At 34.6% G+C, this 25,459-nt stretch overlaps 2 protein-coding genes across 5 annotated transcripts in view; one reads left to right on the top strand and one right to left on the bottom strand.

Moving 5' to 3' along the window:
* The window catches only part of LOC128227375 (NF-X1-type zinc finger protein NFXL1-like), a 16,524-nt gene extending 5,994 nt beyond the window's left edge, over positions 1-10,530 (bottom strand). The window contains exons 1-11 of one of the 4 annotated variants that reach the window (XM_052937836.1): positions 10,319-10,530; positions 8,498-8,668; positions 7,809-7,976; positions 6,786-6,892; positions 4,261-4,394; positions 3,651-3,829; positions 3,046-3,207; positions 2,515-2,615; positions 1,619-1,733; positions 1,030-1,145; positions 196-330 (exon numbers count right to left, since the gene is read on the bottom strand). In XM_052937836.1, coding sequence (XP_052793796.1) covers positions 196-330; positions 1,030-1,145; positions 1,619-1,733; positions 2,515-2,615; positions 3,046-3,207; positions 3,651-3,829; positions 4,261-4,394; positions 6,786-6,892; positions 7,809-7,976; positions 8,498-8,668; positions 10,319-10,448 — 1,518 coding nt within the window. In that variant the 5' untranslated portion in view covers positions 10,449-10,530. Of the gene's footprint in view, positions 1-195; positions 331-1,029; positions 1,146-1,618; positions 1,734-2,514; positions 2,616-3,045; positions 3,208-3,650; positions 3,830-4,260; positions 4,395-6,785; positions 6,893-7,808; positions 7,980-8,497; positions 8,669-9,317; positions 9,432-9,493; positions 9,564-10,318 lie in introns of those variants that run through there. The other 3 variants (XM_052937835.1, XM_052937837.1, XM_052937838.1) reach the window with 3 other exon arrangements.
* LOC128227377 (post-GPI attachment to proteins factor 2-like) lies at positions 10,493-25,459 on the top strand. Its single transcript, XM_052937839.1, has 5 exons — positions 10,493-10,797; positions 13,503-13,764; positions 15,927-16,033; positions 18,053-18,161; positions 19,949-25,459. Exons 1-5 carry the CDS (start codon positions 10,639-10,641, stop codon positions 20,191-20,193), a joined length of 882 nt encoding a protein of 293 aa, XP_052793799.1. The 5' UTR covers positions 10,493-10,638; the 3' UTR covers positions 20,194-25,459.

Genomic DNA, 25,459 nt, shown 5'->3' with positions numbered 1-25,459 from the left:
AAACAAATGTGTTTAGATTTTATGGTTATGATGTCAGTGCTTATAATTAGCAAATGAAAGTTGTGATCAAATACTTACTTGAACTTAACTGGCAAGACCTAAAACTTTTAATTGACAAGAAAATTGGACAACCAGCGTCAGATAAATGGTAAATATCTGTATCTTATCATTTCTCAAGCATACATGTTATTATACCTTTCTCTTGCACTGATGTTTAGCACAGTCCCTCATCTTAGTACACTTGGTTTCACAGAGGAAGTCCTTGCTACACGTCACCTCACGCTCCTTGCCCTGGGAACACCTGCACCGCTTCACACACATCTGCAGGCACTGTGTGAACAACAGGCATGGTCATCATGAAATCAAAAATTAATGATGGGGCTTGCTACATGGGCACAAGGGATTGAAAATCGAACAGAAAATAATCAATTATCGAAAACTATTAGGCATTATTTTTTTGGTGCGTTTAGCTTGTCTTTGTTGGAAGGCTGATTTTGATATTTTTTTACATTTATTCAACTGTCATTTTTGCCCTTTATAGAATTATAAAATTAAACTTAATGTTCATATTGATTCTTAGATTAATTAACAAATAAATAAAGATTGGCCAAAGACCTATGTTTAAAAAAATATTTTTGCCAATTACAACTATTTTTTTCTTCTTACATAAATCAATTAAAATAGCTTTGAATCAAATCATATATACTATACTCGATGTTAAAATGTATAACAAAATAAACAAATGTTCCAACAGTTTGTAAGTTAGACAGATCAAGTAAGTTTAAATTTGATTGGCAGCAGAAGGAAAACAACAGAATGAGGAATCACATGACTTCAACGGGGTTCTCACATTGGTCACCATGGGTCAAAACCGATGAAAACAAACAAGTAAGTGACATAAATTTCTAAATTACTTTTTTTTGACAGAAAAGATGTGAAAATATTGTGAAAACCCTGTTGAAAACAGGTGATTCCTTGATGTTAAAAAACCCATATAAAGTCATATAGCTAAACTAGTCTGAAACTTACACTGCCACATGAGCCATAGTGACACCTCTGTACACAGGAGTGGATCCCACAGGCAAGCAACTTGCCACACGTGTCCCCACAGGTAGGGATGTCTTCTGTACACGGCTTATCATACTCTGGGGGTATAGAAATAACAAATAATACAATATACAATACAATATAAATACAAACACTTTAACTTGATCACTGCATACCGTAACATAAGGTTCATATTACAAATATCTTTGATGCTTTTAAAGTTATAAACAGACAAACCAACAGGTTGAGCACTATTTATTGCATAGCCCCACTAAAAAGTATGATTTCCTCACAAACATGAATTTATCAATTAATGTCATATATGCAATTCATGGGAGATGATCCTGCAATGACTAAAGCTAGAATTGAGGTTCTTGCCCACTGAAATTTGTCTAACTTGTAAAGTTTCATTAAGATATCATCAGTAGTTTTTCTCCTGACAAGGGTGTGTTGGAGCCACAGAAGACAGAGGGATTACTTAAGGGCACTGGCTAATTTCTGTGAGGCCATATGAATTCTTCATATTTATACAATCTGACATAATGACATAGTTATAAGAGTTCAATGTTACCAGTTTTCCCGCAAGGGCATTTCCTCACTCCGCCCCTGGGACAGTCTCCACACGGCCCTCTGTGGCACACGGACTCGCACACATGGTTACCACAGGATAAACGCTTACCACATACCTACAGTACAAACAAGGATTTTTATAACATTATAGCAGACAAAGCCTTTTCCTAGCTTGCAAAACATCCCTCAAAAATATAATTGAAGGTATAACACTACAAGCCACAACCAGGTCTTTCTAATTGCCATGTTATATTTTTTAAACTATTTTTTATAAAAATTAAACATCAAGTTGTGTCTGCATGAAGAAATGAATTTCTTTCTGAATATTGACAATACGCAAATGAACCCAAAGTACATTTTGGTCACAGCCTACCATGTCATTTGGAATATACATGTCATTTTGTATGCAAGCTGCAGATTCCTTCCTTGCTTCACTTTAACAATATAAATGTAATATTATCATATTTAGATACAACTTTTCTACCTCACGCATCATTCAGATTTACTGTATTTACAGATTTGATGACAAATGTATGAACGACTACTTCAAAATGATCTTTTCCAAAATTATGTAATGTTTAAAAGCTTAAAAAGTATTTACTATTTTCTGGCTTGAAATGGTTTAATAACAGTATCTGCTCATATTAGTCCAAAGATAGCCAAAAATGCTTTTGCTCACATCATAAAACTCAACAATACAGATTTTAGGTAATTTCTATTATCAAAGGGCAATTATTTTATGCCTATACACATTGTGACCAAATTTAGTGATGATTGGAAAAATGTTTCTAAATTTATTTATCAGAACAACATACTGGGCATACTGGGCATGTCAAACTTAAAAACATCCTTTTCCATGAACGGGAGTATAAAAAATCATAGGGAACATTTACTCACCTGGTCACACTGCCAGTCTGGGCTAGCACAAGGCCTCACACTTGATGATTTACCACACTGACAACGCTGTGAACTTGTCATAGGGCATGGACTGCACTCACCTACATGTACATTACATACCAGTTAGCATTCATATACCTATTGGTGTAAACCATCTTGTATCTGTTTCAGTTAACATTAATGTGTCATTCGTAACATTAATTTAATGAATTTTATCATTAACTTTATACATATATCTGTTTAGGTATTAAAAAGGACAAAGTTTAACCATGTTTGCATAACAGAACTTTTATAAATCATTGGTCTTCATAAACTTCTTGCGAATGTAGAGCTGATCTCACAATAGAATCAACAGAAAGCTGGAAATAAGCATTAAAGAAGCCATTAGGGTGACATGTCAGTCTATCACCCAAGAGGCTGTTGGCTCACTCCAGAGACATTCTCTTTGCCTCTCAGAATAGACACAAGAATCCAAAAATCAGTTATAATATACTGGTCTAAACATAATTAAATGGACTAGTATAGACTCACCGGAGTGACAAGTTTGTTGACAGGTGTGCTGGCCACATGTTAGTCTGCGTCCACACACTCCGGTACATGACCAGGGTCGGGCACTGCACCTCCTAACTTGGGGCGCAGCCTTCCCGCAATGACATCCAACTCTTACAGTTTTTGGACAAGGGGGACAAGCACCTTGGCAAGGACAAAAAGTAGAACCATTTTAATCCCAAGCAGGTTTCTAATAGATGATTATTGTCAATCCTGAAGAAGAGCTTCCTCTACTTTTATTTTGTATTTATTACCAAAATAATTAATAAAATGGTTAAATGCTGAGTTTTGTAATTTGTTACATGAGCAACTGAGTTATAAAAGCCACTCACATTCTGCCATTTTCTGTCTGTCGAAATATTTTTTTACGAAACTCAAGGGCCATAACTCTGATCAAATCAAGTAATATGTCACACAAAGAGCAGGTGCGCAATTTCCTTTGCTGATCAAGATTCAGTATGAAGTTTTATGTGTGTAGGTACAATAGTTTTGGGACTATATGAGACACAAGATTTTGTGACTTGGCATGATGCAAAGGGACTCATCATGCTTTAATTATAACCGCTTAAAGATAACATATTGTTTACCTGGATGGCAGAGCAAGAGGCATGTATGTCCACAGTCTGGTTTAAGGGGCCGTCCGCAGGTGGCGCCGCATGAGTGGGGCACCAACCAGGGGTCAAACTGGGGCTCCTCCACCTTCCCACAGTAACACAGGTACCGTGTTGGGCATCGCCGCTGGTCATACTCCAGGCGACATTTTGGGCTGTATTGTCAGACATCAAAATCAGACTTTTGGATAAAAAGTCCCAAATTCTTAAGCACAGCTTCTTGGCTTTTATTATAGACTTTAACAAGACTGTCTATGCAAAGAAGATGTCCTATAATTCTGTTGTTGTTTTTTGTGAAAATTATCAATACCTTTACAACTTCAACAACTACAGATTTTAAAGAGACCTTCTTATTGGAAGCCTTCAATTGATCAGGCAGTAGAGTGCTTTCCCATCAGTCAAAAGGGCAGCACGGTGAAACACTGTAGTCAAAAGGCCTAGAAGAATGTTACTGGTAATGTTATTTATATGACAGTGATAGCCCATGATTCAGACCATTTTTTTTAGTCATATGCTCTCCATCTATATACACGTATTAACATTTATAATATAGATATATAATATGATATATAAATATAAAGCTTACCAGTGCCAAGGAATGCTTTCTGGCCTCAAATTGTCGTCCTCTGACTTGTATATCTGATGATACACACCATCCTTCACCCACTTCTGGATACATTGGATGTGAAAGATTGCGCAACATCCTTCACAGCTCCAAATCTATACCAAGGAACATGTACATACTTTTTAGTACAGAAAGCATTTATCAAGTAAAGAAAGTATGTACAAGGGTAGTCTTGGGGGTTAGCAGAATTTTAACATAAAATGAACACATTTTTGTGTAAAATGTTTTAAAATTGAAACAATTGGAAGTTTATCATTAATCACAAAAGTGACACCTTGATATCTGCCTTATTTAACAGTGAAACATGTACACACTCCATATTTAGCAGTGAAACATGTACACACTCCATATTTAGCAGTGAAACATGTACACACTCCATTTTGTTTGGTTAGGGTTACATCCTTTTCAAAAATAGGTAGGGTAGGTAGGCTTTTTTATTTATTTTTTATTAGGCTTTATATAAGAATGTCATTTTCATCATTGGAGAATGGTGTTAAAGTTATCGTCTATATAAGCATTTAAGGTTTTGAACTACATATTGAAAAGCAAAAAAAAAACATATTTTTTTTATTTATTTTTTTAGTTTTTCATTTTTTTTTCAAACTGACTATAAAAACGGTAGGGTCGGCGCCTATTCTGTAGGTAGGGTCGGGTAACCCGAACCAAATGTATTTTTTTTTTAGGCCTTAGCAGGGAAACATGTACACACTCCATATTTAGCAGGGAATCATGTACACACTCCATAAATAGCAGGGAATCATGTACACACTCCATATTTAGCAGGGAAACTTGTACACACTCCATATTTAGCAGGAAACTTGTACACACTCCATATTTAGCAGGGAACTTGTACACACTCTTTTTTAACAGGGAAACATGTTTGCATTACTTATTTAGCAGAGAAACATGTACACACTCCTTTTTTAGCAGGGAAACATATACACATTCCTTATTTAGCAGGGAGACATACAAACACTCCTTTTTTAGCAGGGAAACATAGGCGCATTCCTTATTTAGCAGGGATACATACAAACACTCCTTCTTTAGCAGGGAACCATATACACATTCCTTATTTAGCAGGGTCACATGTAAACACTCCTTCTTTAGCAGGGAACCATATACACATTCCTTATTTAGCAGGGTCACATGTAAACACTCCTTCTTTAGCAGGGAAACAAATACACATTCCTTATTTAGCAGGGTCACATGTAAACACTCCTTCTTTAGCAGGGAACCATATACACATTCCTTATTTAGCAGGGTCACATGTAAACACTCCTTCTTTAGCAGGGAACCATATACACATTCCTTATTTAGCAGGGTCACATGTAAACACTCCTTCTTTAGCAGGGAACCATATACACATTCCTTATTTAGCAGGGTCACATGTAAACACTCCTTCTTTAGCAGGGAACCATATACACATTCCTTATTTAGCAGGGTCACATGTAAACACTCCTTCTTTAGCAGGGAAACAAATACAGATTCCTTATTTAGCAGGGAGACATGTAAACACTCCTTCTTTAGCAGGGAAACATATATATATGCATTCCTTATTTAGCAGGGTCACATGTAGACACTCCTTTTTTAGCAGGAAAACATATACTCATTCCTAATTTAGCACAGAAACATGTAAACACTCCTTATTTCCCAGAAAAAACATTTACACACTTGTTCATGTTAGTCTATAATGGGTAGTATGTACACACATCTTTACTAGCAGGGAAACATATTCACACTTATTATTTAGCAGGAAAATATGTACACACGTAAGCCCTCATGGAGACCAGTATGTGCACCTTTCTACCTTCATAGAATTATATAATAAAAGATAATCAGATATTTGTTTTTGTTAAAAATTTATAATATTCACATATTTAACAATTGAAACCTAATATTACTTCATTTAACACAATTCCTAACATTTTCTGTTAAGTTCATATTGTTTAAGTTCTTAACAACCCCAAGGACCCTGCCCCTCTTCTGCAGCACCAAGCTCTTTTTCAAACATATCTGCCAATTTTGATATTTGATTATTCTTGACTGAGAAGCACAAATCTTAACACCAACAAAAGCGGTCTTAAGACATTAGTTTGACTATACACCACATTGTCCATGAGATATATAACTTAATAGCATGCATATTTGATGAAATATGTGCAAGTCAAACACTTTAAAAAATTTAAGTCAAAAACATGGGCCATAACTTATAGTGGTTCATAAAGTTATCTTACTTAATCATCTGAAGGCTTTGAAAAAAGTCTAACTTAATTACCTGATGGCCCTTAACACCTTTGTCAAGTATCAAGTAAATCAAAATTTACGAGATATGACTAAAAATTCCAACCTGGTGAAAAATTTAAAACAGACATGGATGCAAACATCAACGCTAGTAGAAAAGCTCTCGTGAATTTTTGAAAAGTCAAGTCAAGCTAAAAACCTTGATTCTACAGAATTTTTTTTAATAATTATAGAGTTTTTCTTACTGGGTCGGTTTTCTTTATGGCATCGATACAAACAAGGCAGGCTGATGTTCCAGACCTGAACGAATGTAACAGATTGTCTTGTGCAGCACCAATGTTCAAATCATCTCCTGGAAGAAATACAGTCACAAGTTATGATCACTGTCTGAAAGTTTTTGTTTCAAACTAAATCTATCACAGAATATGACTAATATCCCTACACGCCCAAGTGTTAGAAATACTGCCCAGATAGAACAATTCAATCAAGAGGAACGTGTTTCACTGAAGGTAAACAGCCCACAGAATAGTCAATAATGCAAACTATCATGAGTAAGTCTTATAAAGCAAAACTTAAACGTTTTGAAGGTTGCTGTGACCTTGACTTTAAAGGATTGACCAGGGTCTTGTGCATGACACATCCTCATGCTATGGTGGTCACTTAATTGCCAAATAATTTTAAAATCAATATAATATAAAGAATATTTCTTCAGTTTCTGAAACAAAGACATTGTGGAAATTTGTTGATTTCAGTGTAAGATGGTATAAAAAGTCAAGACAGTTTGAAAATTCATTAAATTTAAGATATAACATCAAATTTTTGCTCATTTTTTTTCTTTTTTCATTTGTAATTTCCTTTTTCATTTGTAATAATTTTATACTTTTTCCTTCTAAAGCAACAATCCAGCATTCTGTTTTAACAAATCTTGTGACAAGTACATTACTGTTTCAAAAGTGAGGAAAGGGAAGTAACTACAATGAAAGGGAGGTAACTACAATGTCAATAGATTTTAAAAGTAGTTCTGAATCTTATTATTTTCACTGCAGTGAGATTATCACTGATGTTATTTCACTGGACTATATTTTTCACTGAAAAGCATGACATAAAATTATTCAATTTTATCCCCAAAAGGAGCAAAGTTCTTTGTCATGGTCTTAATAGACAATAAAAAAAACCTTTCATCCAAGGAGTTAAAAGTGATTCTTGAAGCTACATGGATAAGCTATCATCTAAATCAAGTTAAAAGAAATTAATATTAACTTAACAACCTTCAGATACAGTATATGTTTGGAAGACTTTTTGCAACACTCCGGCATCAAGGTCGTCTTCTTCATCAGAAAGGTCATCAACAGCTGCACTGTTTTCTCCCAGATGTCGCTTTATTGACTCCTGATTCTGTTCACTGGCTGACTGGAAACGCTCCTCAGCTGATGGTGCTGCTGTCATTCGAAAAAATTACTGCTTTTGTATACATGTCAATTCATTTTTTATAAAGATTAATTATATAAATAATTACCTTAAATGTACAATCAAGTGGACACATAATTAATTTTCCCAAATTATATTAAGTCTAAATTATTTTTTGACATATAATTGTGAAAGCTATTTTGTTATATTTATATAGGCATCTTCATAAAGATTAGGTCTGCGGTCTTGTTTGCCAACTACATTGTACAAACAACACACTACGGAAAGTCAATCTACCATTATAGCTCAACTGAGCATGAAACAAGTTTCAATGGGATTTTAGCTGCAATTATATGAATTCAGGTTATAACCTAGATATTCATTATCTGGACTGTGAGAGAGTAGCCAAAATATCATGTGTGATGAATTAAATGAAATTATTTCAGATAGTTCAAAAGATTTTATGACACAGTTAAAATAAAACATAATTTCTTCAGGCCATTTTTAAGTATAATTAAGAACATTGCAGCTACACATTCAAACACTTTACCAGTTGGCACACTTCTTTCCATAGTGACTGGACCTTTGTTGGTCTGTTTGCCTGTTCCCATCCCTCTCCCTGGGCCATTGTGATGTGGGGCCGGCTGTTTAGGCCCTGTTAATCCTCTCCCCCTTCCACGGCCCTTTAGGTATGCTGGCACATCAGACATACTTTTGTATTCTGCAACAATAAAGAAAGAATTTTACAATGGTTGACATTGTCATTGGCAGCCAAAAAAAACCAGTAGATGTTTTTTCCCCAAACTTGAAAAATATTACATAACTTGATAAGTAAAAAATCAACCTTTTATTTTTTTCCCCAGAAAATCCTTTGAACCTCTTAATTATAATAATATGCTTAAAAAAGAGACATCATGCCTACGTCATTAGATTGCATATATTTGCTTTTTTGCAGCAAAGTCAATTATGAAGATGCTATTAGAAATGTTTTTGTAATCTAGCAAGTTGTGAAGAGAATGCCAGTCTTTTTTTGTGGAAAGAGAGGCATGACACTTCACAGTTATGTTCATATGACTTGACCAGTAATTGTCAGAGTAATGGGACTTTCTACATATGTGTGTAACGTGCCTTGGCCGCAGCGTTTTCAGTTTTTAGAAACGGAATGTCAGCTGAAGTTCAACTAAAAAATCAATATGGTTTATCTACTGGCCATGACCAACCTACCTACCAAGCTTTAAGTCTGCAAATTAGTGATGGAAACTGCGCTGACAGAGAAATGGAGTCATTAATATGTACTATATGCAGCACATGATGGGAACAGACTTAACAATCTTAATTTTCCAATTTCTGGCGCTGCACATTTTTCTCACCTGTGATTGAAGTGAGTGTGCAGTGGTTGGTTCGAAGTACATTGAGTACGAATATATATTAAAATATAGGAAAATTAATCTGCATTTGGTAACATGGTTAAACTATAATCACCCTCAATGGCCCCAATTTCATGCATATTTTTACAAGTAAGTTTAATATGGTGATGATGAAATACCTAAAAAAAATCCTGTTTTTAGTGAGCTTTTACATTTTACACGACTGCACCGGAAACCTTTCGGACGGAGGCTTACTACTAAAGTCCGGTGCTGTACGGACTGCTTTCCCACCGTATCGTAACACTTAGATTCGCGCCTTTGTGAATTATTATTATACAATATATTTTATATTTAGTAACAGTAAAAGTGGGTCCAAACTTTTATCAAAAAAATCAAAAAAATCAATGTATTTTAATGCAGATAAATCTGTTTTACCTGGGAACAATTACAATACTACTCCCAGGTTTTACACATTTTCATGTGCAACAGACATTGATTGCTATAAAAGCATTTTTAAAAACTATAAAAAATATGGTTTATTATAATGTTCTAAAATAATTTAACAGTAAATTTACACACAATAACAACAAACAATAATAAATATACATACTAATGTCAAATAAAGATTTGTGCGGTATGGTGGTACGGTGATCCGGGTTTTAGAATCAGCCTATTTTGGAACGCTTTGGTGTTCATCGACATACAGCAAAGCAAACTCCGCGCAGTGTTACTTCCCTTGCAGTACAGTAATCACTGCCACCACAAGATTTTCATCCAAAATTGGATGAAAACTTTTAATAGCATTTTTTTTAATCATATATATTTATTCTTATATCCTTTCTTAAATAATTACTTTACGCCAGTTGATAGGCATAATATGTTTTATAAAAAAATAATAATTAAAAAAAACATTCGGAAATGTTCGGTCTTTTTTCAAATTCAAGCCCTACAAAGTCCATATCGTGTTGAAGGATGTACGGAAAAGAAATCTCGGAAATTTTTACCTGATATTGAACTTAGTTTTTGGATGATTGCGTCTTCCGTTGCATTTTTTCCTTTTATGGAATAAAATCGTTTATTTTCTAAACAAATGAAACATGTTGCTGGAATTTCTTTTAAAGGTGTTCCGTCCATTTTGTAAATTGCAATCACGTGCCGTTTCTATCATCACGTGATATTTGTGAAGGCAGTGAGTACTGTACTGCAAGGGAAGTAACACTGCGCGGAGTTTGACAGCAAAGAAGCTGACAGGATGCTAAAATATTGACAAATTTCAAAACACCTAATTTTCACTGATTTACAATTTATTTTTTCACTTTTAAAGATGGGCAATAGATATTTGAATGTTTCGGACAACTTACTATGTATTCCGTTTTTACGGTACGCGGTTATTACTGTGAGTTTACCTGCACTGTCTCTGACCTACTGTTTCTTGTCAGCTTACCTGTTTCGAGGAGATGAAATCAATCAAACAGATTGCAATGTAAGTATTTTTATTCATTTCACAATATTAATTAACGAATCATTTTGTGGATGAAATATTGTTTTCGCCACAGATGTTCGTCCAATTATCCATTACTCTGTCAGTGTCACAGCACTGTTATAAGAATGCTCTATTATGTATGCCTCTTCTTATGACCCCAGGTCCCTACAAAATCTAGGTATTGCACAAGGTTATTTATTGGTCCTAATCTTTAACACCCTCTGGTGTCATTTATCATTATTCAGATCATGGATCGGTCATTAATTTTCCTCTGAACATAAGGATAAGCCAATACACAAGGATTTTGGCACCCTGCTGACACCAGTGCAATAAACAGGGGATACATACATGTAGCTGGGTATTATCAAGCAGAACTTTTTCTGCCCATCTTGGGAAAATCAAGCTGTGTAGTCTCCTGCGGATGAGGAAATTATTTGATATTAGTTTTCCCTTTTGAGAGACCCAAAATGCCTGAAATATCAATCTATGGGATGTAAATATCTATTGCAATAAATCATGACAGATAATACTTCATACTGATCTCTGAATGTAATGATTTCTGAATTCAATTATCCCCAAAACTTTACATCAGATTATAAACTTTACATCACATAGTGTATTAGGATGAACTAGTACAGGTAAGAAGACTTTCATAATTTTTTATTTTGTTTACTTTTGATTGGGATTTTTTTTTGCAGATTGGGAAAAATATCTTATATTTTGCTTTGGGAATGGGTCAGATAGTCGGATCCGTGGGTACTATAGAAAAAGCCCTGTCAAGTCAGGCAATTCTTAAAATAGGCATTTAGAGAACTTTTTTTAACATTCATCAGTTCACAGTAAATTAACATTTTATTGACTATTCCAAGGCGGTACCTATTAATCCTTGATAAACACCCCTAGTTTTATATATTATGTATGTGCTGCAGCGTGAGATTTTGGGCCATCAAACATAAATATGTGGTTGTGCACACAAACTAGGTTAAACTCTCAGTAATTTTACAATTTACTGACTGTTCTAAGGCAGTATCTTACAATCCTTGATAAACAGCCCTAGTTTATATATTATATATAAGCTGCACCAAGCAATTTTGGGCCATCAGACATAAATTTGCTTTGATTATGTTATTAGGTACTTGAATTAAATGACATTTCAGGAAGCAATACTGAAACTTCCATGATGTTATCACTGATATGGGTAAGATACATGTATATAAGTGAGACCATGTATTAACAATTTTGAATGCTAAATTTAACATCACGCACATGACTTTATAACAAAAGTACATTATTGAAATGACAAGGAAAATTAATGTATCAATATTTAACCACTAGTTTATAATTTGTTTTCCAAACACTGAATATTTCTAAAACACTAATACAGAAAAAAATGATAATTCATTTTTGTATTTTAATTCATGGGCCGATTTAAACACAGGCAATGAATGCAGTCAAATTAAATTGGGACAAAATCTGTAGCTGCTTTGGAAACATGAGTAAACTTTTGGTCATAAATTGTTGAGAAAATGATGTGCCAATGACAATCCTTTAAGAGAAAAAAGTTTGAAAGAAATTAATATACATAGAAACAAGCATTAGTTTGGCATATTTAACAGCAGTCTCGTGTTACTAAAAAGTTATTTCTTTAATTTGTTGTAAAAATATTTTTACAGTCATGAGCAAAGAAAGATGGTTAAAAATATGCTGTAAATGTAACAGTGCTCCAGCCAGGATTTGAAAGGGCTGGGTGCTAGGTCAGAAATTGCACTTCTGATGCACATTTAATGAGTCTTAATGGGACCCTAGCAAGGGCATATGTTCAATTCGTATTTCGTATGTTTTGTAATTACTTTCAATACTACTAAGCTGTTATCTTTACTTAAGTGTCAAAATAATACGGTATTTAGTATTTTTATTCTTCAAAAAATTGACTCTGTCAAACAAAGGGCACAGTAGGGTTTAGTTAAAAATTTGTTAAAAGGCAGCAGGATGCCTGAAAAGGGCAGTGGAGTGCCCCATCCTGCTATTTAGGCCTCAGGCTGGAGCACTGCTGTTACAAATGTGTACTACAGTAAAGCACAAATCTTTTGTCAAAATCAGTTATATTTTTATAGATATTTATATATAAGAACTCAGTTTTCTGATCAGACACAAGATTTTAGGAAAAACTGACCCTGAACAGTGGGAGATTTTTGGTTTCATTTACACTCATGCACATAGAAATTGATTTTGTGCACTCTGTTGCATACTGGTACAACTTAGATTGTAATAACTGTGACTGCTTATTAGTGATGCTCTGATTATCGTTTATAATAAAAAAATTGATTGGCTGGGCTTAAAATCGGTGACAATTGATTTTTTTTGTCATGATCGATTCAACTGGCGAGTTGTTCTTCTTTCCTCAAGATTGTTTTTTCCTTTTGGTTAATGTCTGCCAATTTTCTCCTCTGAGTTTGTTAATGCATTGGGAAGTGTTCTGTTGTTATTGTTAGCAATATGGCCGAGAGCAGCAACAACACTAAATAACTTCAAACAGTCAGGTACCATAAGAATTGTGCAAGATTAGGAGTTATTGCGCAAAAAAAACCCCTACAATTAAGGTCTTGTCAAAAACATATTTTCGATAATCGGTTTGCTTGAATGGAACCGATCATCGATAACCAAAGTGGAACCGATTTCAAACACTACTGCTTATTTACTTTCAGGTGACCAACACTATACCATCCGTAAGTGCAGTTACTGGCATCAAACCTCAGACCTACGTGTGGAGAATATGTATCGGCATACACACAACGCCACGCTTTTTTGTGGGCATCATGTACTACAACTACTACCGTAACAGCGTACCATACATACACCAAGGACGGGCACTGTACAAGTTCCTCATAAAACTCTGTTTTTTCTTGTACACCTTGGAGTGCTTCTGTTTACATGCAGTCAGCTGTATATCAAATAAAGAAAACTACCGTAAGTGTATAACATGCATACTAAAGATGTACTCTTAGACCCAAATAAGATTTACCACACAATTAATACAATTGTTTTAATATACCTAAAACGATGAATAAATGTTGAAAAAATGGTTCTTATAAATGAAGGATACCGAGTTTAATTTGAAAGAAAGGTGCAGAAAACATGGTATTTCTACCCTATGAGACCACTGTAGATCACAGTAAATCTTTTAGAACTCAACAATATATTTTTTTGGGCGATTTCAGCTATTAAATACATGGTTACAATCTTGTTATCAGTTATTAATAGTTTCCATAAATGCATTATTTACTAAGCAGTTTATCACTTAAAATTTATGTTTGTTATACATGTGTATGTATTGATTTTGAATAAGAGTGCCACTTAAATTCATCAAAACTTCTTTTTTTTCATCTGCGTTTAGGGCAGCTGACCCTACCTTGCAAAACCCCTCAACCAAAGAGTTTTTTTTCAACTCTATTAAAAAAAAAAAATTCTGTTTTTTAGTTGTTGACCATGAATGTTGATTTCAATTTAAAACATAAGAGTATTTATTATTTGATACAGAATATACCGAAATGTCATGGCAGCATATACAACTTGCTTTTCTGTTATGACTGGACTTAGTAAAAAAAACTTTTTCCTACCCTGTCTAGCATTTTTGAGACCGCTGCCCCAAACTTACATAATAAATGAAGATTTTTCTGCTTACTTATAACTATAAATGAAACTTTAAAAATAAATTATAGAATTAAACCCTTTTAAACACTGATTATTAATTTAATTGCCTTACTCCGCAGTAGTAGTACTAGTACAGAATACTCAGATGCCAAATTTCATAAAGATTCATGCATAAAAAGGTTTTAAATTAACATTAAACATGTCAAATTTGTCCAGATTGTGATAGTTGAAGTGTAACTTTTATTTTTTAAGTGCTTCAGATTAAAACCTGTTTTCAGTGTGAAGGCAACAAAACTAACAACAATGTGTCTGATATGTAGTAAAACTTCAAATCTTAATGATTTAGCTTGGTACTTATTGAAGGCTGATGGGCAATTTCATTGGCTTGAAAGGTTTTGATATAATCTTAGGCAAATTAGAATATAACATACAATTTCAATTTGGCTCATTAGCTTGTATTTTTAGTTTAATGCTTGAAGTAATTGTTAAGAATTTCAACTATAACCGTACTCTTCAAGATCTACTTTTTGTCTTACACAGAATCTTTGTACTTTTCTTATTAGTTTTGGCATTTTAAAACTTGTGTGCTGCTAAAAAAATCATAAAGATTAGGAACACTTTTAAAAGACTTCTTTTGACTATGATGAAGATGGCATTGTTTGGGAAATGTTGAAGAATTGTCAGATGTCATTTCCCTACATTCTATTTGTCATGTAACCTATGTATTCTCTTCAGACTATGGTGCCATGACATGGCATATTGATTTGATAATCTATACTGATTCATCTGGAAATCTTACATCATTAGAAGGTTTTGCTTTGATCTTAAAGCTGCACTCTCACAGATTGACTGTGACAACTGTTTAAAATATTTTTTGTCATGAAATGAGCCAATTCTTGTATAAATGTCTGGAAACCAGTGATATAAGTAGCTGATTTAAAAAATAAGATTTTCATATCAACGGTCACTGCTTTAAAAAAAAATGCAATTTTGGGGCATTTACAACTATAGAGATCTGTTCTATTGTGATTTATCTTATATGACTGAATTGAAGGCATTAAGATGCCAAAATCAGCTGATTCTGAGATAAAAATGAAAACAAATGTCAAGACTTTCAATCTGTGATAGTGCAGCTTTCAGATCATGCAACAAGTGCACATGACCATAAATGAAGGATTTTGTTCTGGTTTTATTTCGATGAGAATTATATCCAATTGTTGTTGTTTTATTCTATTAAGAGTATATAGTGAAAAAAAAACTGGCGTGTCACACTCCAATTGTACCAGTTGAAGGATTTGCTTGTAAAGTTTGGGCTGCATCTTTACTAGCCAGAATTATGAACCATTTTGATTTATTTTCTATACCCGTACTTAAAACTTTTAAGACAAATACATGGTCTGTGTCCTTAATGGAAACAATTCTTCTTTGTTCATTGTTTGCAAAACTGTTCACTGATGTATTCTTTTTTATAATTGCAGCAATTCATGAGAAGATCTTCGTTGTTTTCATGATATGTTCCGTAGCCAATGAGTTGTTCGGCACACTCCTGTATCGATGGTCAAAGTACCGACCTATGACTAAACTGGTGAGTATATCAATTCTGACCATTGTTATAATGCATGAACTCGAATCATGCATCACTGGTAACAGCTATCTCTAGTAGGTATTCATCAAGAAGTCAAAATATACCCAAATAGTACCAGCTGTCTCTTGTAGGAGTTAAAGTCAAATCATGCACCACAAGTAACAGCTGTCTCTTGTAGGAGTTCAAGTCAAATCATGCACCACAAGTTACAGCTGTCTCTTGTAGGAGTTCAAGTCAAATCATGCACCACAAGTTACAGCTGTCTCTGGTAGAACTTCATGATGAAGTCAAATCATGCACCACTAGTTGCAGCTGTCCCTGCTATTTACTTCATCATGAACTAAAATTATGCACCACTGGTAACAGATGTCTCTTGTAGGACTTCATCATTAACTCGAATTGTGCACCACAAGTTACAGCTGTCTCTGGTAGGACTTAATGATGAGGTCAAATCATGCATCACAAGTTACAGCAGTCTGGGGTAGGACTTCATCATACACTACTAGTAACAGCTGTCTCTGGTAGGACTTCATCATGCACTTCTAGTAACAGCTGTCTCTGGTAGGACTCATCATGCACTTCTAGTTACAGCTGTCTCTGGTAGGACCGACTTCATCATGCACTTCTAGTAACAGCTGTCTCTGGTAGGACTCATCATGCACTTCTAGTAACAGCTGTCTCTGGTAGGACTTCATCATGCACTTCTAGTTACAGCTGTCTCTGGTAGGACTTCATCATGCACTTCTAGTAACAGCTGTCTCTGGTAGGACTCATCATGCACTTCTAGTTACAGCTGTCTCTGGTAGGACCGACTTCATCATGCACTTCTAGTAACAGCTGTCTCTGGTAGGACTCATCATGCACTTCTAGTAACAGCTTTCTCTGGTAGGACTTCATCATGCACTTCTAGTTACAGCTGTCTCGGGTAGGACTTCATCATGCACTTCTAGTAACAGCTGTCTCTGGTAGGACTTCATCATGCACTTCTAGTAACAGCTGTCTCTGGTAGGACTTCATCAAGCAATACTAGTAACAGCTGTCTCTGGTAGGACTCATCATGCATTTCTAGTTACAGCTGTCTCTGGTAGGACTCATCATGCACTTCTAGTAACAGCTGTCTCTGGTAGGACTTCATCATGCACTTCTAGTAACAGCTGTCTTTGGTAGGACTTCATCAAGCAATACTAGTAACAGCTGTCTCTGGTAGGACTCATCACGCATTTCTAGTTACAGCTGTCTCTGGTGGGATTCATCATGCACTTCTAGTAACAGCTGTCTCTGGTAGGACTTCATCATGCACTTCTAGTAACAGCTGTCTCTGGTAGGACTTCATCATGCACTTCTAGTTACAGCTGTCTCTGGTAGGACTCATCATGCATTTCTAGTTACAGCTGTCTCTGGTAGGACTCATCATGCACTTCTAGTAACAGCTGTCTCTGGTAGGACTTCATCATGCACTTCTAGTTACAGCTGTCTCTGGTAGGACTTCATCATGCACTTCTAGTTACAGCTGTCTCTGGTAGGACTTCATCATGCACTTCTAGTAACAGCTGTCTCTGGTAGGACTTCATCATGCACTTCTAGTTACAGCTGTCTCTGGTAGGACTTCATCATGCACTTCTAGTTACAGCTGTCTCTGGTAGGACTTCATCATGCACTTCTAGTAACAGCTGTCTCTGGTAGGACTTCATCATGCACTTCTAGTAACAGCTGTCTCTGGTAGGACTTCATCATGCACTTCTAGTAACAGCTGTCTCTGGTTAGTTTATGAATTATAATACACCTTTTACAAAAGTTTTATCCACCTATGCAAAATCTGATTGGAGTATTTTATCAGTTTTGTGGGATTTTATCTGCCTCCCGTCAGCATGATGTTATTAGAAAGATGATCAATTTTATTACCAACAAACATACTTGTAGTTGTGATAAGACAAGTCCAGATTGATCAAATAGTGTTGTCAAAAAGGATATTTGCTTATACACATATACAGGTATATTATGTATATAAATGACTTGCAGGAAGAGCGTTCCTATTTCTGGAAGCGGGTAAACCTGTTTGTGACAAGTGTATCAACGGTGGGTCTTCTGTATTTCTTCGTCCAGCACCGCTTCTACTGTATACCAGGAGGTAACCTTGCAAACCTTTATTATGACTACAGTAACTGTTGAACCTCTTTGGCTTAAACATGCTTGGCTCAAATTATTTTTTGGCTCAAACTGAATGTAAAGGACAGATTTCTTTAAACTGAAGGTAAGCCTTCCCGCTTGGCTTTAATTTTCCAAGGCTTGAGGTAATTTAGCTGGTCCCTGCGAGTTCGAGCCAACGAGTTTTGACTGTAATTTTTTTGTTACCATGGTTTTTGGTTTTAAGAAAATTGTCAAATCAGCTGGTTTTTGCTCAATAACTAGTAAGAATTGACAGAAACTTGGTGTGTAGGAAGATTAATTGAAAACCTAGCTTGGGGTCATAATAACTTTATGATTAAAATTATGATGCTCAGAGCTCATGAAAAGATATTCCAGTGCAGAGCAAGTCAATGTCAAAGACACTGTTAATTAAACATAAAATCAACGGAAAATTACTTCAGCATTGTTAACAATATAGGACCCAACTGTTTGCGTAAATATCTGCAAACCAATAATATAAGATTGCTGACAAAAAATCAGATCGTAGATTTTCATATTTCCATTCGAAAGTTAATGTTTTATGGCCTAACTAACGGTTTAAGAAAAATGCATAAAAGATAAAAATATTAACTGAAATATAAAAATCTCCGATCTAATTTTTTTGTCAGCAGTCTTATTAAATAGGTTTCCATGGATTTTCACAAAAATTGGCTCGTTGCGAGACAAAAATAAAACCAGTTGTCAAAACGTTCAATCTGTGAGAGTGCAGCTTTAAGGGGAAACACATAAGATAAAAAAGGCCTGCTAAACTTATTGTCTTATGACCTGTTCTTGACTTAAAAAATATGGCCAAGTTCATATCGGTGCCGTTGCCAAAATTTCTACTCTCGTCTGCATTTATTCTTCAGCCACAATTGACGTAGATATATGTCAGCATTTCTTTATTACTTAGCTGGTGTTTGTTAAGCCTCCCAGGGTGGCTGTTTATACTCCTGTAGCTATTGCCTATCCTCAAAATGCATGGAAACGACTCCTGTCAACGTTGACATAATACCTGTCCCGCTCCTTAAGTTGCTTTCCCTTTATTGCTTTCCCTTTATTGCTGTAATAACTCCCATTTTGTTTATGGTGATTCCTTTGTTGCAGTTAATATTTCCTTCGTCGTCACTGCTTCTTCATCCTCATGTTCAAATAATCAATAGTCCGCATAAGAAATCCATAAAAAAAAATCATGTTTGTGACTTGAAGGCAAATTTCAGCATTACTTTGTTCTACAAAATTCTGTCAAGTTGAAATTTTGGCAAAGGATTGCATCATTAAAATACATGCAAATCTAAAATATTTTACATATATATATATATAGAAGCAAAAAATAGCATAATCTTTATGGACTAAAAAATACTTTCATATCTTTTCTGTCAAAAAAGTTTTTTAAATTAACGTCACATAATTGTTTGTTTACATCAATTATGACCCGTGGTGACCCATGTGAGAACCCCTCAAAGTCATGTGATTCTTCACCCTGTATTTGGTTACTTTGAACAAATCAGCTTATTAAATGATATCTGATTAATATAAAATTAGTACCAATTGCCTTTTCCTGTCCATGTGTATCAGCGAAGGCAAATAACATTACAATATCAATTCTATGTGTCATCTCACCCATATTAAAAATGTGACTGCATAATTTTATAGTACTAAAAGTTTGTTTTTGTGTTAAGCACATAAATGTTTATATTCTCAAAGAGAATATAATCTAAAACATATTCTATTTTTTTATCTTTACAGCTTTCAGCTATTTCTCAGTGTTTGAGTATTTGATTGCCTATTCAAACATGGGCTACCATATTACTGGCTACTTAGACTTCCATGGACAAAGCTTGCTGGCTGGTCATATAGAGGAACCAGTCTCGAATGGATTAACTCCCTTTGAAGAGTCACAAAATGGTCACCTTTCATCACAATCCAACTCAAATGGTGTTTCGCATCAGAAGACAAACATTCCTGTCAGGAATAGAAAATTCAATGGATAACCACTGAAAAAAGAGGATTTATTTTTTATCCAGTTGGGCTGATGGAGTCATTCATCTCAAGTGTTGTTTTGATAGACATTTGTTGTATTTTACATGTTTATTTAATTATTTATACAGTTTGCTACTACCATAATAACCATCAGATATTTATTAGTTTTGCACCTATCAATATTTTGCCCAACGGTTGACCCTTTTGGGCGGAGATGTGTAGGTTGTGTCATAGACCTATATAAACCATTATAGTTTATAGGTCTGTGCTTGCATAGAGTGGACTATGGACAGCGGGTGAATGCAGACATGCAAATTTTGAGCAGGTCTGGTGAGACTGCCACCTGGGAAATAGACATGGCTGGATTTTGTTTCCAAAGAACACCTAACTGCCCAGGAATTTGACGAATTTCCCTGCTTTAGGGTTGGGCTTTAAGAACATCAAAATTGTCTGTTTCTCTGTTTCACTTGGGTTATAATGATGTCTGAATCTTCCCCCGTCACTCCAACAACCCTGTTTGAGTAGAACATTGATCGGTGCAACATACGGATAAGGCCTAAAAAAAAATTGTTTGGTTAGGGTTACATCCTTTTCAAAAATAGGCAGGGTAGGTAGGTTTGTTTTTTTTTTTTTTTTTTTTATAAGGCTTTATATAAGAATGTCATTTTCATCATTGGAGAATAGTGTTAAAGTTATCACCTGTATAAGCATTTAAGGTTTTGAACTCTATATTTAAAAACCAAAAAAAGAAGATTTTTTTCATTTTTTTTTTCAAACTGACTATAAAAACAGTAGGGCGCCTATTCCGTAGGTAGGGTCGGGTAACCCGAACCAAATGTATTTTTTTTTAGGCCTAAGCACCGTTGGTACTGGAGGTATGCCTTTTGGCATTACACCTTTATCAGTAGACAAAAGCAATCATAGACAGGAAGTGATGTCAACATCATGCAATGTTTAGTAATGGCATGGCATTTGGACTGGCATAACATATAAAAATCATTGATCAAAAAATAGTTTTATCAATTGCTTTACCTTTTTTCAAGTTTTATAAAGCCTCACTGTTTTTTTTCTGTATGACAAATATTATAGAACAATATATCACTCTGCATGTTTGTAAACAATTTGATTGAAAACAATAATTGCTTTATTGGTAATATTCAAGCAATCCATACATTTATTTTTTCTTATTTTGTTTCTATGATAAAGATTAATTTGAATAATCAGTTTATTTTCCATCAGATAAAAACTTATATTTCCTCTTAATTTTGTAAAACAACTTTCTTAAAACGTTAGTCATGTTTTGTATTTAACAGGAAATTATGTCATGAACATATTACAAATAATAGCGTCATCTAACTGGGTATGACATCACCATTTAAAAGAAAGCACATTTCATTTAAAGTATATTATTTATGTTGTGATTATTTATTTCTACATACCATTTTAGTATTCACTAAACCTATAAGTGGAACTCATAATACTCAGATGCATATTTTGTTTAAAATTCTCCGCATACTACATTTCTGCAATACAAGTTGCTTTGGGAATGGCTCAGCTTTGTCAGTGTGTAGTATTGAGCTCATCAACAGTGCAGGTAAAAAATGGTAGGTGAAATCGCACCGTCCGTCTGTCCGTCCGTCTGTCTGTGCGTCCGGCTCAATAACTTGTGTCTTGGGTGGAACTTTCTCTTGTATGGACAGATTTTAAAATAACTTACCACTTGTGTTCGACATACCAAGACGACTTGTCACGTGCAAGACCCGTGTACCTACCTCTTAGGTCAAGTCAGACTTATGTTTTTATTCACAATGGAATGATGCATATAATAACAGATATAATAACAGAGTATAGGTTGTCATGTCCAGGCTGTAACTTTTTCTTGTATGGACATATTTTAAAATGACTTGCCACATTTGTTTGACATACCAAGACGACGTGTCATGTGCAAGACCCGTGTTCCTCCCTCTAAGGTCAAGGTCACACTTAGGTGTTTATTCACAATGGAATGCTGCATATAAGGACAGAGCGTAGGTTGTCATGTCCGGGCTGTTACTTTCTCTTGTATGGACATATTTTAAAATGACTTGCCACATGTGTTTGACATACCAAAAAGATGTGTCGCGTGCAATTAGACCCGTGTCTCTACCTCTAAGGTCAAGGTCAAACTTAGTGTTATTCACAATGGAATGCTGCATATAAGGACACAGAGTATAGGTTGTCAAGTTTGGGCTGTAGCTTTCCCTTGTATCAACAGGTTTTAAAATTACTTGCCACATGTGTTTGACATACCAAGACGATGTGTCGCGTGCAAGACCAGTGTCCCTACCTCTAAGGTCAAGGTCACACTAAGTGTTTATTCACAATGGAATGCTGCATATAATTTCATAGATGTCATAACCGGGCTGTAATTTTGTCATGTTTATGACAGATTTACAACAAAAACTTGGCACATGTGTTTGGCATATAAAGATATAAAGATTGTGTGTAGTATGCAAGATCCACATGCAAACATCAAAGGTCAGTATTTGATCTTTAACTTTTCATGTACTGACCTGGTTCATGGGTCAATGTTACATTCGGGGACATACATCACATACTGTAACAGCTCTGGTTTGTTTGTTTTTTACTGGAAAAAAATGTGATAAATATAATCTAACACTCATCATCATATGATACACACATTTATTTAACTCTTCAAGAAAATATGTTAGCAGGCATGCTTAAAGGCCTTGCTTACAAATTTCCTTAACTCTTTGATTAAATTTGTGTGTCATATGACCATGACGACTGGTGACAGACTCTCATCATACAGACGCATACAAAGAAAGGTATTGGATCGCTGTGTGTAATAAAACAGCAATTTAACTTTATAAGGCAAACAAGTAATATTTGGCACATATGTGACTGTATTAGATAACATATAAAAGTTTAATTTTTAGACTGTTTGGAAACATACTGTTTTTAGTTTGTGTATCAGAAATGGTCTGCATTTTTAAGAACAGCAAGTTATGCTTTGGAAGTTTGAGTTATACTGTTGCATGCAACAAAGTGTGATTTAGTGTGATTAAGTGTGACAAAGTGTTAATGAAGTGTGACAAAGTGTTGATAAAGAAGAGACATTCCAATGCTGTTCTCAGAGACTTGTACATTCTGAGGCATTTACTTATAATAGACAGTCAATTATAGTGAAGGGCAAATAATTAACATAAAATCACACTAATTTCATTTTTCAGGGAATGATGCTCATGTTTATAGGGTCAAATTAGAGCTCTGTTGGTAAATTAGAGCTATGTTGTTAAATTAGAACACTGTTGTTAAATTAAAGCTCTGTTGTAAAATTAGAGCTCTGTTGTAAAACTAAAGCTCTGTTGTAAAATTAGAGGTCTGTTGTAAAATTAGAAAATTGTTGTTAAATTAGAGCTCTGTTGAAAATTTAAGCTCTGTTGCAAAATTAGAACACTGTTGTTAAATAAGAGCTCTGTTGCAAAATTAGAATATTGTTGTTGAATTAGAGCTCTGTTGAAAATTAAAGTTCTTTTGCAAAATTAGAACACTGTTGTTAAATTAGAGCTCTGTTGAAAATTTAAGCTCTGTTGCAAAATTAGAACACTGTTGTTAAATAAGAGCTCTGTTGTAAAATTAGAATATTGTTGTTAAATTAGAGCTCTGTTGAAAATTTAAGCTCTGTTGCAAAATTAGAACAATGTTGTTAAATAAGAGCTCTGTTGAAAATTTAAGCTCTGTTGCAAAATTAGAACACTGTTGTTAAATAAGAGCTCTGTTGTTAAATTAGAACACTTTTGTTAAATTAGAGCTCTGTTGAAAATTAAAGCTCTGTTGCAAAATTAATGCGAAATATTGCTGGCCTACATTTAAATATATTCTGGTCAAATGAGCTTCTGCCAAGTGCTGTTTGGCTTTGTTTATTAGGCGCAAACAAATGTTTGTTTGCAGTTTTATGACCTACCCTTTTTTTCCCTGACCTAAATCTTTTTTATATCCTTGTGCAATATTTCTTAATTCTTATATTTTTATTTTAAAAATCTCAAGAATGATTTTTGACCCCCCTATACCCTATTTTTGGGAAATGAAACCGGTAAAAAAACAAGTAATTCAAATTCAACAATGCTAAAAACAACTGTTTGCAACATAAAACATGTAGGCAATTCCTTTGAAATGGCTTCATACATTCATAACCTCTTCTGGGTTACCAAAGTCTTGCTTTAAATCTGTCTCCTAGTCCGCCGGGGTTATTTTTTGCCTCCGAGTGAACATCTCAACGATTGTCTGTTGTTATATGTCTTATTCAGACAAATGGCATTTATAATCACTAGTATTTATTATCACAAATATTTTTACAATCCAGAGTATTATAAATGGGACTTTCACACATGCATTTATTATCCCTGGAGTTATGTATACAAAGTTTCATATGTGTCTGAATGTTTTTTTAGTTATTGCCAAGGTTAAAGTTTAAACTCGACTCCCGACAACGATGTGTGCAGCAAACAATACTCAAAAAAATGCAGACCTTAATTCCAATATTTGATAAAAACAAAATGTGGACATCCAATATGGGTAAGTAATTTTGCAATTCAGAAAACAATGTATAAACACACTAGCGGATTCAGGGGAGGGGGATGCACCTGGAGTGCTCCTCCACTTATATTATTCAAATTTACCCTTTATGTCAATATTGAAGAAAAAAGTAATAAAATATGCTAAAAATCCACCGTTTTAGACTAGAAATTGTTTTAAAAGAAAACCTTGGGGGATACCCACAAACATTCCCTATCATCTATATTTTGGTTCTGAGTGTGCGTTTAATGTCAAAATGTTGTGCCTCTTATGTCAATTCTTAGAAAAGCCCCTAAAATAGACCAATTTATCTCGACTGACCATTCTTAACCTAGGTCGTGGGAGGGGAACATAAAATATATATTTTGAGACTAGTCTTGAGTATGTTATTTTTCATTTCATTTTTTTATAGTGAAAATGATGTCATTTGTGTTCAGATATGTTTACATGTATATTGTATGTTTTTATGTTGTTGCAGTTGTGTTCATGTTATTCAAATAACCATAACGGATCTATGTCAAAATGTTTTATTGATGTTTTATGTGGGTGAATTTTATGCTATGCATGGCTATGTTTTATTCAAGGTTGAGGTGTTTGTTACGCACTATATAAAATGTACCAATGATAATCACTTGTTTGTATTTCATTGCTAGATATAGCCAATAAATGAAATAGCCACGATAATGAGCTATAGAATAA

The sequence above is a fragment of the Mya arenaria genome, chromosome 3 (assembly GCF_026914265.1).
Source record: "Mya arenaria isolate MELC-2E11 chromosome 3, ASM2691426v1".
NCBI classification, from domain to species: domain Eukaryota; kingdom Metazoa; phylum Mollusca; class Bivalvia; order Myida; family Myidae; genus Mya; species Mya arenaria.
This window is presented reverse-complemented; position numbering and strand designations above follow the sequence as displayed.

Coding starts and splice junctions, on each gene's coding strand:
- LOC128227377 (XM_052937839.1), top strand. CDS start 10,639: ATGGGCAATAGATATTTGAATGTTTCGGACAACTTACTATGTATTCCG. Junction 13,765..15,926: donor ATCAAATAAAGAAAACTACC/GTAAGTGTATAA, acceptor TTATAATTGCAG/CAATTCATGAGAAGATCTTC. Junction 16,034..18,052: donor ACCGACCTATGACTAAACTG/GTGAGTATATCA, acceptor AATGACTTGCAG/GAAGAGCGTTCCTATTTCTG.